The sequence below is a fragment of the Cryptotermes secundus genome, unplaced genomic scaffold (assembly GCF_002891405.2).
Source record: "Cryptotermes secundus unplaced genomic scaffold, Csec_1.0 scaffold599, whole genome shotgun sequence".
In the NCBI taxonomy this organism is placed as follows: Eukaryota; Metazoa; Arthropoda; class Insecta; order Blattodea; family Kalotermitidae; genus Cryptotermes; species Cryptotermes secundus.
This window is the reverse complement of record NW_019730109.1, coordinates 1,018,748-1,034,802: the sequence shown is the minus strand read 5'-3', so window position 1 is coordinate 1,034,802 and position 16,055 is coordinate 1,018,748. Positions and strand designations below refer to the sequence as shown.

At 37.5% G+C, this 16,055-nt stretch overlaps 2 protein-coding genes across 4 annotated transcripts in view; one reads left to right on the top strand and one right to left on the bottom strand.

Annotated features, from left to right (window-relative positions):
• The first annotated feature begins 274 nt into the window (after positions 1-274).
• On the top strand, positions 275-625 carry LOC111866162 (histone-lysine N-methyltransferase SETMAR-like). The gene has a single exon (XM_023854830.1). The coding sequence runs from the start codon at positions 275-277 to the stop codon at positions 623-625; it is 351 nt and encodes a 116-aa protein (XP_023710598.1).
• A 334-nt stretch (positions 626-959) lies between these two features.
• The window catches only part of LOC111866181 (CDK5 regulatory subunit-associated protein 2), a 44,103-nt gene continuing 29,007 nt past the window's right edge, over positions 960-16,055 (bottom strand). For all 3 annotated transcript variants that reach the window (XM_023854877.2, XM_023854875.2, XM_023854876.2), the window contains exons 8-13: positions 15,493-15,764; positions 13,177-13,429; positions 8,584-8,787; positions 6,080-6,278; positions 4,701-4,816; positions 960-2,036 (exon numbers count right to left, since the gene is read on the bottom strand). In XM_023854877.2, coding sequence (XP_023710645.1) covers positions 1,878-2,036; positions 4,701-4,816; positions 6,080-6,278; positions 8,584-8,787; positions 13,177-13,429; positions 15,493-15,764 — 1,203 coding nt within the window. In that variant the 3' untranslated portion in view covers positions 960-1,877. The remainder of the gene's footprint in view (positions 2,037-4,700; positions 4,817-6,079; positions 6,279-8,583; positions 8,788-13,176; positions 13,430-15,492; positions 15,765-16,055) is intronic.

Genomic DNA, 16,055 nt, shown 5'->3' with positions numbered 1-16,055 from the left:
TTCGACATTGAAGGTCAAGCATTCTTGTATCGACTTGTCGCTATTGATGAAACGTGGGTTAGAGACTTTGAACCGGAGCTGGATCACAGTCCAATGAGTGGAGAGGTCCATCTTCCCCACGACCAAGAAAATTTCGACAATCTCAATGAAAGGTCAAACAATGATGATCTTTGCTTATGATCACCAAGGAATCATCATGACAGGCAGAGTTCCGTGTGGGAAAAGTGTCACAGCAGTTTATTATAGTGACTTCATGCAAAATCTGCGCAGAAAAATGCACAAAAACCAACCTCAGTTGCTCGAGGCTGGGCCAATCATTCTCCATGACAATGCTCGCCCGCATATCGGGAATGTTGGAACAGAAAAGCTGCGCCAATACAGTTTGGAGGTGTTGCCTCATGCTCCCTACAGCCTGGACATGAGTCCATCAGACTTCGACTTATTCCCAAAGTTGAAACAACCTATGCGAGGCCATTGTTTTCCCTCTCTGGAAGAGCTTTCTGCTGCAGTTACCCAAGCCATTCAACAGATAAACAAAGATGGTGTCCTGGATGGAATAGTAAAGCTTCCCACACGTTGGGACTCGGTCATTGAGAAGCAGGGGGACTATACTGAAGGACTGTAAAGAGATACTAAAAAAAAATAAACATGGACATAAACAAAAAATTGTGTGCATTATTTCTGAAATGACCTACGTATATTAATATTCACACTTCACCATCTTCATCTGTTCTCATTATACAACACTACACATTTCAGCCTAACTGGCTATCATCAGGCATACAAAATGCTGAACCAAAGGAAACTGCTACTCTGTTGTCATGCTGTTCTGCTTTTCATTCTGATGTAAAATGCTTCTAAAATATTTTATTTTATACTATTTATAGATTATCATGCAGTTTTTCTTTATTTGTACGTGTGAGTCTGGTGTATGTTTTGTTGATGTGTTGGTTATATTCTTTTGTGATGTGTGTAGCTGTAGGATGCTAACTATAACACATACTGACAAATTTGGCTTTAATGATGTTATATATACTTTGGTTTTAGTCTACAGCTTTGTAAATATATCATTTTTTTGTATAAAAGTGAAAATTTTCACTCATGTGGAAGTTAAGAGATGACTGCCACATCACTTAAAGAGTTAATATTTTCCTTACTTTCCATGCAATTTATGGGTTTTCATTACGAACACACATTAAAAGGCATAATTTTTCCAATTAACTTGCATGAATCATGACAGTAACAATGTGACTGAGGAGTTTTGGAAGTTCCATATTCTTTTCCTGTACACAAATAAAATATATATTGTGATATGATGCCTGAAGGCCAGAATAGTGGAGCCAGAGGAGATGTCCATTACTAGGCAACGGCTAGGCAAACAAGTTTCCGCAGCAATGGATACGCACGCAACAGTAGAGGAATTGTTGGGCATGATGTTTTCTCTTCAGTCCGTATGAAATGGTAATAAAAGAAAGAAGCTAGTGAATTGGGGTTCAGTTGTCAGTCAGGCTGTGAAGAGAAGAGTTTATATGTGCTGTAGTACAGTGATATTTGGAGTGTATAATTCAGTGAGACTGTGTTAAAATTCATTGCCAGAAAACGTATAGTGGACACCATAACAGACTGAGGACACAAGTTTGTGTAACAGTGAATTGTAAAATGTAGAAATAGTGATAGTGTTATAGCTGTTTGTAGTAAATCCTGTAAGTTTTCAAGAAATTCAGTAATCCAAAACCCCATCTATAGTCACACACAGAAATATGTGACACTATTTGTAAGAATAAAGCACCATGTTCATTATACAAAGTATAAAAACATATATATATATATGACACCACTCATAATTTTAAGCCGTTCTGTCAGTAAGCAGCTATGGATTACTTGTCCATTTTCTTTTTTCCCCCTGAAATCTCATAAATCACTTCCCTCATGCGCTGAAGTTCACTGAGTTGTTGTTGTGTTGCAGTCATCTCTGCCTCCTTTTCCATAATGTTCTTTTCCTGAGCTTTACACAACATTTTGTAGTTGGTCAACTCCTGCAATGCATAAACACAAATTTATATATACAAATCTTGTCAGGTAAAAATACAGCATCCAGAAATTAGAGAGAAGAATAAAGGATGAAAAAGAAATAAAAAGATTTACATAAGACTGCATAAAAGAAAAATCTCACTATTACATGTGTTCCTTACAGCCAGGTCTACAGGTATCTATCCAATACTGAAAGACACTTTGCAAGTTTACATGCTGTACAGTGAGAAGCACCTCAGTAGCACATGAATTCCCTGTATTACTGTATATTAATAACTGTGTAACAATGAAAGATGAATGTGATCCATATACCAGTGTTACATGTGGAAGAAAGAAAGTCAAACTGTACAGTAAAATTTCATTAATTCAATACTGCATAATTCAAAATCCTGTATAGTTTGAAGTAATTGTCAATTAACATCCTGGAACATAACAATGTGCTTCTTGATGCAAATATTCAAAATATGGTTAATTTATGATTCAGAATAGTAACTCATGGATACGAGGAATATGAACAATTTAAATTAGTGTTGTGTGAGTGAGGGGAGGGACCTCCTCTTTTGGGAAATGCCAATGCTTCCCCCTTCTGGATGGTCCTGGAAGCTGCCAAAGACCAAGGTTGGCTGAGATCATGCAAGACTTCTTGTATAAATGCAGCTATAATATGTAGTTGCAAAAGTCTGATCTCCTGATGTGGAGAGTCTGAGTAAAGTTGTCCACCACTGGAAGCCATTACCAGAAGATTGGTGAAGACACAGCAGACTGAGAGGACTTAAGTGTGTGCTCTAGTGAACTGTAAAGTGTGTGAATTAGTGAAATGGTTATAAGCAATTGTAGTCATGAATCTGTAAGAGTCCAATAAATCCAATTACCTATCCATCCACAAGTGCAAAATATATGTTTATATCTCCCTGGGCAAGTGAATACCCAGGAATGCACTATGTACATTTTGAAACTGCTGTCAGTTGTGATCTATTGTCACTTTCATTTTGTGTGAAAGAGCTACATTGATCTGAACCTAAACCTGGTATGCATAAAAAAATCAAATAGTGGTGGTCATGGCAGAGCAGCAAAAAAAGTCAAGATAAGCCATATAATGAAAACACTACTAACTGGAAGTTTTTCATCTAACAAAACCTAGTATCAGGTGGATGCTGATAGTTTTTCTGGTTTAAAATATTTCTGAATAACAGTGATGAAGTTGAACACACTGGTCAATCTGGTGTTCTGTTAACTATTTCAGAGTTAACTTACACAGAAATTTACATATGGAAAAGATGAGGGAATAGGAGTAATATGGGTTGAAGATAAGATCCAGCAAAAGTTGTCCCTGAGTTGTTTCAGTAATGACAATGGCAAGAAATGTTTATTTATATGAATGAAAAGTAAGGTATGTTATCAATAAAAGTTATTCAGTATACAACCATAACTCCAGGAACATATTGTCTTTGTATATCAAGGTATTACTCTACAGTTACCTGTACTTGTTGCCAAAGGTGGTATCAGCACAGACAAATTTGACAAGAAACAGGATCAATGAAAACTTACATAGCAGTGACATATGCAACAGGATGCAAACCATACATATGAAGGAACAGGAAGACAAGACAACACTGACTGGAGACAGTTGCAAGGGCAAGTGAATTCTACACTTCCACTTCTATGTGGACTGTCTTGAACTGTCCACAGATAGTCGTGTTGAAAGAAATGTCACTTCAGGCTCAGAGTGGAGTCTTAGAAGAGGTAGTGAGTTGAATCAGCTAGTTCTGTCTGGTCCAACAGAATTATCAATGCCAAATTTCATAGCTATATGTATAAATGTGGGTGGCAGCATTGTAAATGCCGTGAATGCACAAATAAACAAATAAAAAAATGACTTCGTCTTCATAAACAATGCTATTACAACATCAGAGAAATTAAATTGTGACACGTATATAATGCTTAAGCTGAATTTGTGATTATAGTTTAGGATAAAATAAGCATCTGTCATAAAAATGACATTTCTTGCAATTCTAGAACTAGTGACAATGCCAACATCACTAATATCAGGTTCTGTGATCAACAGGTAAATTCATACTGATAGTGGCATGATTTTAATTTATTTAATTCCAAATTTGCATTAGTGGTCTCAAGCACTTTGAATTGACAAGGTTTTACTGCAGAGAGGATCATTGTCATAGATATTTCTTATAATGCTGTGATGAGAACAGGTTATGATGACAAATCACCTGGTACTGGCACCGTCCTAATACTACATTGGCATTTTAAAAATAAAAAACACACTACAGAATGGTATATGCAGGTGATACATTCAGAACGTGCTTATTAACACAGTTCATTCTCAAATCTTACTCACTCATCCATGGAGTTGAGCCCTTGTTGAGAAGCTGCCAATTGTGTAGCTACTCAAGAACTTCCCAGCATTTTATGGATCCTGAAGGTTCATTACCGTGTTCACAAGAGCCCTCCTCACCTCTCCCAGATCTTTTCAATCGGTTATCCCACCATCCAATTTAATACAGCCTAGATACTGAGAGTGTCATAACCCATAAAAATAATTATGTACATGACTGGTCTATTTGTATACCTGAGTCAGAAAGTTCTGTTCTGTTACTTCTCAATAACAGTGCCACAGAAACAGAAATCTTGAAATATTCAGAGTTACTTACCATTTCTAAGTTTTGTATTACTTTGTGCAACTTCTCTATTTCATTTCCTTTTTCTTCTATAATTCTCTCTCTTTTAACAATTCTCTCTTCTAGTTTAGAAAGTGTTCTTGTCAACTCTGAAACAAGAGCAATACATCATATAAAACCTTCTCTGTCTATGGCCATGGAGCTGAGACTTTGAGAATCCAAAAGTCACTCACATATTCAAGATTATCCCAACATTTTATGGAATCCAAAGGTTAATTACCATGTTAGCAAGAGCCATCCACTAGTCTCTGCTCTCAGCTAGATGAACCAAATTAGTACCATCTTATTTTTATAAGCTCCATTTTAATATTATTCTCCCATCTATGTCTTCATAGTTGTCTCTTTCTTTCTGGTCTTTCCACCACAACCCTGTATGCAGTCTTCTTTTCTCCCATGTATGCTACATGCCCTGCCCACCCACCCTCCATGATTTGATCATTCTAATTTTAACCGGCAAGAAGTGCAAGTTATGAAACTCCTCATGCAGTTTTATCCAGTGTCCTGTTATTTCATCCCTCTTTGGTCCAAATATTATCCTCAGCACTGTTCTCAAACATCCTCCAACTATGTTTTAATGTCAGAGATCAAGTTTCGCACCAATATAAAACTACAGACAAAACTAGTTTTGTATACATATTTTAAAGGAGCCAGGATAGCTCAGTAAGTATAGTGACGGACTACAAGCTGAATGGCTGGGAGTGTGATTCCTGGCAGTGGCAAGAGATTTTTCTCATCTTCACAGAATTCAGACCAGTTCTGTGTCCACTCAGACACCTATCCAACGGGTTCTAGGGGTTCTTTCCCCAGGGATAAAGATGCTGGAGCATGAAACTGACCACTCACCTCCTTCTAGAGCCAAGGTCAAGAATGGTGCAGCTACAGCTCCACTCCCCCACATGTCTTCATGGCATTATGCTCAATTAGTTAAGCACGGGGCCAAATTTACCTTTTTCTTTTATGTTTACATGTATTTTAGTCTTTATGATTTTATACAGCAGACAAGAAGACAAAAGATTCTGATCACTAAAGGCATCTTGTCAGTCACATAGCTCCATAAAGTAATGATTACTTTAAATGCCATACAGGTTAAAGTGTCATTATCCATGTGTCACACTATTGTAGTGGCATTACACACTGTCTAGGTGGTTGGGTGTAACAATACTGTGACACTAAACTACCCCCATTTTTCCACAGCCCCATCAGTGATGATAATTACAACAGGACTGATAAGCCTACAAGACTTCACTGATATTCGGGAAAAAAGAAATAAATATAAGGTAGACAAGATAACACACAAGAATACCATAGAGATGGAAACATTTGAAATTTAAGTCAAAGCTTAGAAGTATTACCTGAATTCTTGGACTGCTGATCTTTGTATTTCTGTTCTATCAGCATAAAATGAGACTGTAATTCCTCAGTTTGCTTGGTCATTATATCCAAATGTTGCTTTGTCTGTGACAACTCTTCTTCTTTTATGACTACAGTTCTTTTCAGTTCTTCTATTGCTGCATTCAAATCACTTACTTGTCGCTGTTTCGCTTTTGTATCCTGGAACAAATGTAATGTAAAGAGTTCTGTCTTCTGGTACATGACACTGTAGAATCTGGTGAAAGTCAACTGATATGTCAAAGGAATTTGTTGCCTTCATCTTCGAACATGAATTTGGAGGCTGACACATTGGTTGACTTTAACCAGATGGTAGTGTAGTTGGTTGAGGCAATATGCTAGAAGCCAAAAGGTTGCGGGTTCAAGTCCTGATGAGGTCACTGAATTTTTTCAATTGACCTAATCCTTGCAGCCGCACTATGGCCCTGGGGTCGATTCAGCCTCCAACAGAAATGAGTACTAGGAATATTCTTGAGGGTAAAGGGCAGCTGGCGCCTAGGGCTGATAACCTTGCCGCCATCTATGAGCCGACTGTCTAGAAAATGTGGGAACCTCAACATCTCACAACCCTATAGGTCTCCACGGCCTGTTACAGGCGTACCTTTACTTTTACTTTTACATGGTATTATATCCCAGATGATATAGCTCTTCATAACCACCACTATGAAAACCTGAAATCTTATATGTAATATAGTCCATGAATTTCAGTTCTATTCAGGATCAGTTTCCTACATAAATCAGTACTTTCATGTATTCTTATGAACACAATGCGCATAATGGGGAAGTCATGTATATATGACCATCCATTTGCATTTCATGAGAAAAGATATGTTTTGGGATCTTTGGTAGAAATGCATAAAATAAATACACAATGGGGAGGTCACATCTATTCATCTATGTTCATATGCACATGCTACTGTTCACTTCAGTTCCAAGGCAATGTATTTTTGGGTTATAATTAGTAACAAGTGTTACAGATGACACATACTAATGGCAGTGAGGCCACTACCACCATTAGTGGCCCATCACTTCACTCTTAACCTTTAATGGCCAAAGTACCCCGATCAGGCCGGTGATGAGTATGGTCGTCATGGCCAAAGTACCCCATTTTGGCCAGTCGGGCATTTAAACTCTGCTAGTGGAAGTGCGTGCAAAGTCCTAAATATTTATTTTTAATGTAGTAATTACCAGACAGACTTGAGTAAAACCATAATAGAGGAATTAAAATGATACCTAAGTGAACAACAGCAAAAAAGAATATACGTATGAGTTATGCCCAAACTCGTCCAAGAACCAGTACTTTTATTGCAGATTCTGCAGATTAATGCGTTAAAAATATATAGTAAAATTCAATGCACATACCTTTTTTGTTATTATCTGCTTGATGTATATATAGGCTGGAATGAAACTACAGTATTCGATTTCACTATGAATGCACAGAAAATAGATCACACTCTGTATCTCAGCCATGATGCAATTGTCTGTTCATGACCCTAGAAAGGGCAATAATTTCTTGCAGCTATAATGGAAGGTTTTAGCACTGAAGAAGGGACCCCTCTAGCTTTTCTTGAATAGCCATTCTTTCATTCTTCTGTCCTTCAGTCAAAAGATTCGAAAATCCGAAGGGTGTAAGCAGTGCTAGCAGAACATCTGTTTTATGACATCAGGGACTGCTAAATTTGTCAAGGGTTACAAACAGAAATAAATCTATAATGCAGAACTCTGTGAAGAACTGGGAAACCATTTTTTGCAGTACACATCAAAATTAAAAAAAAAAAACTGAAAATAGAGTATAACTCTTTGTATACAAATTTTCAAATCTTCTGTTATAATATGCGAAACTATGTCCTTTGCTGATACAAACAAAGTTAATTCCATCCATTTATCATAAAAATTGAGTTAGATACAGTATTTTTAAACACAATGCTTAAAATTATTTAAGCGCCCTAAGAGGAACAGACATTTAATCGCAGAGTAGCAACGGGAATTTAAACGTGCACCAGCAGCGGGCATTTAAATAAACTCCGGCCAGCTCAAGCTTACCACCATTTCAAAAGTCCGGCGTTTAAAGGTTAATACAGTGTGAACCAAGACAGAAGAAACAAAATAATTGAATTTACAACAATGTCAATAGTTAAGACAAAAAATGGCAACGTGAATAACAAATAGTAAATTTGAAAGGACACGGAAATAATCATGTCTGACTGAGACAGCTCCCAACATTTTCCTTGGGTAACTGAGGGGAGGGGAAAGGGAACAAGTAGGATAGCCAGTCTCTAGGCTGAGCTCAGAACTGGGAACCTTTTAAAGGCACACAAAAGTGCTAACCATTTGAATGGGATGTTCAGTAACGGCTGAATATTGAGTGTACAATCAGTGAAAATAATGTTTATTTCTATACATCCCAGAAAATTGCCTTGTGTTCAGTTGAAGAGAGCAGATGTTTAACATGCATGTTTATACATACAGTAACATGTTTCCTATGTTCTTCTTCTGCTGCCAATTGTGCTGCCTCCAGCCTGCAAATGGATGCATCTTTCTCCTGCCGGAGACCTTCAAGGCACTGCTGATTGTGGTACAACAACTGGTAGAGTCTGCTTGCCTCTGCACTCATCTGTGCCAGCCGATGGTGCAAATGTGTTGAATGATTGTTTGCTGCCTCCAGGCTTGTCTCAAATGTGGAAATAAATAAAATGAGACATTTTAAGTTATGCTCAAGAAATTCTTTTTTCAAGGATGACATTACTCATTTATGTAACATACTTACAGGCATGTGTGCACAATGGTATGCGCCAATCATAAAAATAGAGTAAGGAAGGAGTGGACATTATATACAATATGAAGAAGGATTTGTCACAAGATGACTCGCCTTGATGGAACCATCAGTGATGACAAAGATAACTGTAACAACTGAAGTAAGAATAATGGAAAAGTATCAATGGCACAAAAATAATATTCATTCAAATGACATAGCAATGTTACTTGCCTGGTTCTTTCAGCAGCATTGCATGGAATCTTCAGGGTGTTGACAGGATGAAAGGAAATAATGAATGACAATATTTCAAGAAGGTGGTTTGAAAACACTGACAAAACTAATGAACACCATATATGAAAGTGGAGAGTGGCCCAAGGACTTTACAGAAGTTACAATGATTGCCTTAAAGAAAAAGACAAAAGCTACAAAATGCAGCGACCATCGCACAATAAGTCTTATTGCACATACAGCAAAGATACTAGCAAAGATACTTAAAAGAAGAATTGAAAGGAAAATAGAGGATGTACTTGGAGAAGATCAGTTTGGATTTAGAAGAGGAAAAGGAACCAGGGATGCAATTGGGATGATGAGAATTATAGCGGAACGAACTTTGGAGATAGATGAAGAACTGTGTGTTTGCTTCATAGACTGGCAGAAGGCATTTGACCGGGTAAACTGGACCAAATTAATGCAGATCCTGAAAGAAACAGGTATCGATTGGCATGAAAGAAGATTGATTAGCAAATTGTACATGGATCAGAAAGTTAGAGTACGACTGGACACGGGGGAGACAGGAAGTGTGCAGATTGGAAGAGGAGTTCGACAAGGATGCTGTTTATCACCAATTCTGTTCAACTTGTACAGCGAATGCCTTACCAAGGAAGCTCTGGATGGGCTCGGTGACTTCAAAGTAGGAGGGCAAATTATTCAAACTGTGAAATATGCAGATGACCTTGTGTTAATGGCTAAGGAAGAAACTGTGCTACAGGGCATGATTGATAGACTAATTGAAATTGGAAGGTGCTATGGCATGGAAATGAATGTGGAGAAAACAAAAGTAATGAAAATTTCGAGACAACCAACCCCAGTCACAATAAAGATAGACCAAAAACAAGTGGAGAATGTGAAATGTTTTAAATATTTGGGTAGCTTGTTAACAGATGATGGAAGGTGTACTTGTGAAATTAAATCCAGGATTGCCATGGCAAAAGCTGCATTTAGCAAGAAGAAGAATCTTTTTACCAGCAAATTGGACTTAAATTTGAGGAAGAAACTAGTGAAATGCTACATTTGGAGCATAGCTCTGTATGGGGCTGAAACATGGACACTTAGGGCAGTAGATCAGAAACATCTGGAAAGTTTCGAAATGTGGTGTTGGAGAAGAATGGAGAAGATCAGTTGGACCGATTATGTGAGAAATGAAGAAGTGTTAATTAGAGTCAGTGAGCAGAGGAATATCCTACATGAAATAAGAAAACGGAAGGCTAATTGGATTGGTCATGTTTTACGCAGAAACTGCCTTCTAAAAGAAGCTATCGAAGGAAAGATAGATGGGCGGATAGAAGTGACAAGAAGACGAGGAAGAAGACGTAAGAAGATGCTGGATGACCTTGGGGACAGAAGAGGATACTGTCATTTGAAGGAGAAAGCTCTAGATCGCATGAAGTGGAGGAATTGTTTTGAAAGAGACTGTGGACCTGTCGTCTTGACAGATTACTGATGATGATGATGATGATTTCAAGACTTATAAAAATAATATATCACAGAATTTTATTACCCACTCAATCCCCATGGAGCAGTGTTTTCAACAATAAATTTCATGACTAATTTTAGGCTTTCACAGAGGTTGATTACTGAAGTTAATCTATTGTGTTGTTACACCATGTGGATCTGGGTGATGTTGATGTTTGGAGGTACACACAACCTCCATCTTGAGGGTTGAAGTGCATAGGTGGGTGAGTTTCTGTGTCTGCATGCACACGGTTCTGTTTTGAAAAGCAACAGTGGAAAGGGAGGAGAAAGAATGGGGACTGGTGCCTTGTCTGGGCCAGTAGGAACAAGGGACTGGGAAGTTGTGCAGATGGCACTTTTAACCCATATATAGACTCAGCCTATCAGATAATGGCTAGAACACTACTGCAGGCAATCTACTGGCTCCATCTAAATCATGCTCTTTTAGTTACATAAATGGCTCAAAGGTCACAGAACAGAAGGTACCCAATTCTTCAAGGTTTATTTCACAGTTCTGCACCCAGATTGCTCCCTTTGCTGACAAAAAAATGTTTTTGAAACAAATGAAATATGTTGAGCTCAAATGTTTAATTGGTGTTGCAATGCTTTCTTGATCTGTGGTTTTAGTTGTTTTAATGTGAATATATCATATTTTAGTGGTGGTATTTTTTATAATAAAGTTATATATTTTCACTACATTTTTTAAGAGTTTGTGGTATATATAGTTTGTTATTTTACATTTTTACCTAGAAAATGACTGGTTCAAGCTCTAGGTTAGATGACTCTCTGACACACTGGAATATTTAAATACAACTGACAGTAATATTGACTTTATTTCAGAATGTGACACTAATGATACCAGTGAAGAAGATGCACCACATGCCACACCCCAAGCTGCTCACCCTGTGTCTAACAGTGAAGAGGATGACACATATGGTGAAGAGTACAGAGAAATTCTGTCCCCTGAGCAACCTCTCCCTCTTTCTTTCCAATTCCAAGAACTACCTGGACCTAAGCATATGCCTCCTCTTATTGCTTACTTCCATTTTTTCTTCATACACTTGATCCTTACCCTCATGGTGAGAGAATCCAACAGATATGCACAGCAAGTTATTAGCAGTGAGGCAGGTAATGTTCCCACTCCACTAAAAAACTGAATCAGACTTACCATGTACAAGATGAAGGGATTCATAGCCTGTATTCTAAATATGGGCATTATTATAAAGACAACCATAGCATCATACTGGTCCACTGTTCCCAAACCACCCCATGGTTAGGGAAAATGTTTACTAGGCATCGCTTTTCCCACTTGCTGCACTTCTTCTACCGTCAATAACAAAGGATTGCAGGGCCATGGAGAACCAGACTATGATCCAAGCATAAGGTACCAACCCCTGGTGGACCATGCAAACAGGGTAGTCACACTCCACTACACCCCTCATCAAGAAATTAGTGCTGACAAAAGCCTGGTAGGTACGACAAACAAAACCAGTCTCATGCAGTGTTTGCCCAACAAGCACCACCACTGTGGGTGAATAAAATTTTTGATTTTGTGCAACTCTGTGTCCAACTACTGCCTGGGGGTTTTCCCATACAGATGGGCCAGGTCTCAGGAAGACAAGGGCAACATAAAAAAAAAATAAATAAAATGGCATGGAGTACACTGTCATGAAATTGAGATTGGAGAGTAACTCAACAAAGCCTACCATGTCTTCAACAATAACTATTTCATGTCTGTTCCACTTCCCCACCATCCCCATCAGCTAAGCACCTACATCACTGGAACTGTTAGGAGGAATAGGAAACGTTTCACAAAAATCCACCAATTGGTCCAAAAGTTGTATGCTTATAAAATAAGGAAGACAATAGTATAATATGGAATACTTAGTATTGGTTTGGTCACATGTGTAATTAGGTAAAAATGTGTTAATGAATTAAATGAGAAATAAAGCAACCATCTTTTCATTCTTATGTCACCTTTTGCTGAAAATTATGTTCAACAGCCTGTGTTGCTGAAGTATACAAACCTAATTCTATATGGAAAATCCTTTTTTGGATTTGGTCAAATTCATCATTAATGAGAGTATTCAAGTACTAAGAACAGAAGATGAACGAAATAAGCTTGCTCACTTACAAGTTGCATTAGTTTTAAAGAGTCAGACAAAATCGCCCTGTGCAAATGAAAAAATAATGACAAAAGACTAAAAAATGAAATTCTCAAAACCTCTTGTTCCAGCTAAAGGATTGAGTACTATAAGCATATTCTGATGTTACAAAGTTTTAAAACTAATCTTGCCATTTATTTCTTGGTCATCCCACATCTCTTTGTCCACTGGGATTGTGTATGTATTCTAATTTTGTAGTTTACTACTTTGTAACAAATTTTCATGTTGTTTCAAAATTAACTGATATTTCTTTACATCTGCAATACTCTCCGCTTGCAATAGATTTCTTACTTCTTCATTGGGTTTTGTTTCATCAAGTTAGTCCTGACGGTGACTTAACAAATCAGATATATGCAGCATCTGTGTTTTCTTTTTCACTTTTCCTCAAATTCTCTTGATCTTATCTTACCTTTAGGACTCTCTCTGAGTGACCAATTGCTGCAAGCTTATATCCATATAGCTCCATAACTGTTGATGTGGAAATGTCACGAATCTCACTGCATTCCAGCTTAGCTATGAAGCTGTCAAGTCGACCCTCCTGTGCAAGACTGAATAACGGCATCATGTCACGTTGCTGGGCTCCGTCCGTAGATGCTTTTGAAGTACTTGATACAAGCATCAGAGGCTCAAGATCACATAGTGATTTGGCTAAGGATGACACACTGCAAATTTGAATATTACCTTTGGCTAATATTACATCGTACACTGTTTTATTCTATGAACAAACAGTACAAAGAACAGTGTTATCTGAAACATGTTACAAATTTTTAAAAGACATAATATGGCTTTGTTAACACATCTGTGATATCAATAGTAAAATCATTAAGCAATATCTGTTGCATAAACAATTTTCTTATCCATTTACATATTCCTTATATGAAGTGTGTATCATGTTTCCATTATGACAATGTAAATCAATATTTGGAAATTAACTAACTAAAATGATAACAAGTTCATGTCCTATATAATATGTTAGCCCAATATAGGACGGTTGGAACTTTAATAGTGGCAACTATTTATTTACAATTGATTCATAGTCTTCACTCCTCTGCTTCTGGGCTCACATCCTTGCAGGTTGATGGCCATCTCAGCTTCCTACTCTTCTAACTGCTGTCTCAGGACTATACACAAACTGACTCACTAATGGCAGCTGGTGCTCATTATATACAGAGTGTTTCACGACTTTAGGGCATAACTGCAGCATGTGATTTCCTAGATCTTTGTGATCTAAAAAGTTCATATAAACATGTGTCCGATTTTGGACGGTTACGAAGTTATGACCATTTTTTCATTCCTGTACACACCCTCGTGTGAACCGCGTCTATCATCTGATGGGTCGCTATTTTTAGCCAGCTACAGACAGAGCGTTCTCGTTATCTCGACACTTGAGAGGTACCTAAGGCATGGTGGGTTGGTATGTACCCGCGCGGTTCACAACTGAGTGCCAGCCTGTGTTGCGGCTGGCGGTGGCATTTTTGAAAATTTCATTTCATGAAGTTAACTTACATTCATACTTTAAATGTATCATGTATTATGCTGGTTACCCGACCTTGCCCCATGTGACTTTTTTTTTGTTTCCTCGAATGAAAAGAGACATGAAAGGAAAAAACGACAGAGGCGCTGTCAAGCATCTCAAAAGATGAATTTAGACATGTGTATTAGTGTAAGTGGAGAGTACTTTGAAGGGAATTGAAGGTTTGTTCTTAAAATTTGAATAAATAAGTTTAAAAAAAATAAGTTCGGTTTCTTTTGGGTACCCCCTAGTATGTTCACTGAAAATGAAGCAATGTTAAAATACTGGAGAATAACAGTAACAAATCAAAATTTCATTTGTGAAGGAATTGGGGACAGCCTGCTACCATTCACTTCATAATATTTGTTCCCTTTCACTGTCAAGAAACATAAAGATTAAAAACATACAGGACTATAAATTTGATGATTGTTACTTATGGGTGTGAAACAATCTGTCACATTAAGGGAAGGGCACAAATTGAGGTGCTTGAGAACAGGGTGCTGTGGAAAATATTTTAGAGAAAATAAAGGAGGTTGGAGAAAAGTGCATAATGGACTTCATAATTTGTACCCTTCAACAAATGTTATTAGGGTGATCAGATCATGAGGGGGAAAGACAAGATTTGTAACATATAACACATGAGATAAGATATCAGTTCAAAATGTTGGTTGAAATACCTGAAAGCAAGAAGCAAAATGGGTTATATGATGCCAAATGCAGCCGTTGGAAACCACCCAACCAACCACACATGAAGGGAAAAGGCTTCTTGTAAGACATAGGCACAGATGAGGACAATAATAAAATAGATCTTAATGAAACAGGGTGTGATGGTGTGAACTGAATTCATTTGGCTCAAAGAGTTCAGTAGCACATTCCTGTGAACACAGTAATGAAGCTTCTGTTTTCATAAAAGGCAAAGATTTCTTGATTAGTGAGTATTAACTTATAAAGGGCTCTGCTTCATGACATTAACTAGTAAATTAGTTATAACAGATATCAACTGAAAAAAGAGGACAACTGTAAGCAATAAAAATATGAAGCCATACATACTATTCCTGGCCTTCAGTGTGATGGCACATGATAATGCTGGAATTCTAAATGACTAAAGTAACAGTAAAGGAGCCATGCTTCATAACTGTGTCACTAGAGGCTAAGTTACTGGTCCTTTAAACATTTCAAATTAAACTTACACAAACAGAGAACACAATTTACCTTTCAGCTGGGAAGCCAACAGTACCAGTGAGCATTAGAACTTGGCGTTTAATATTCTCTTCGCCTGTATACAGTGCAACAGCCAGTATCATCTGCACTTGTTTATGCTGCAGCAAGTCTGAATACAACTTAAGCCACTGCCCATCATGAGAGGCAAGATCAGAGATGAAGTCAAGTGCACAAACATAGAGTCCTATGACCTCTGTCTGAAATAAGTTTTCTCCATCATGAGGCTTCACTGATAACAGCGGCTGAAATATGTTCTGCATCACCTGTTCAATGTCATATAAATGGCTAGTATTACTCAGAATCTGGGCTCCAGAACTTCACTTGCCCACTTGTAAGTTAATATACTGATGAACTTAGTCTAAATGTATTAAAATGTAATAAGTGATTTTGGACATGTGCTTGAAATTGTGAGGTTTACCAGCAATAAATCTGTCACATAAACAAGGTTCTAGTCTAAGGAGCCTAAAAGAAATAAAGGTAAAGTAATCAATTAATGCATACACTTTCAGTGACTTAAGAATATATATGAATAAAACCAAATTTTATTCCAGATA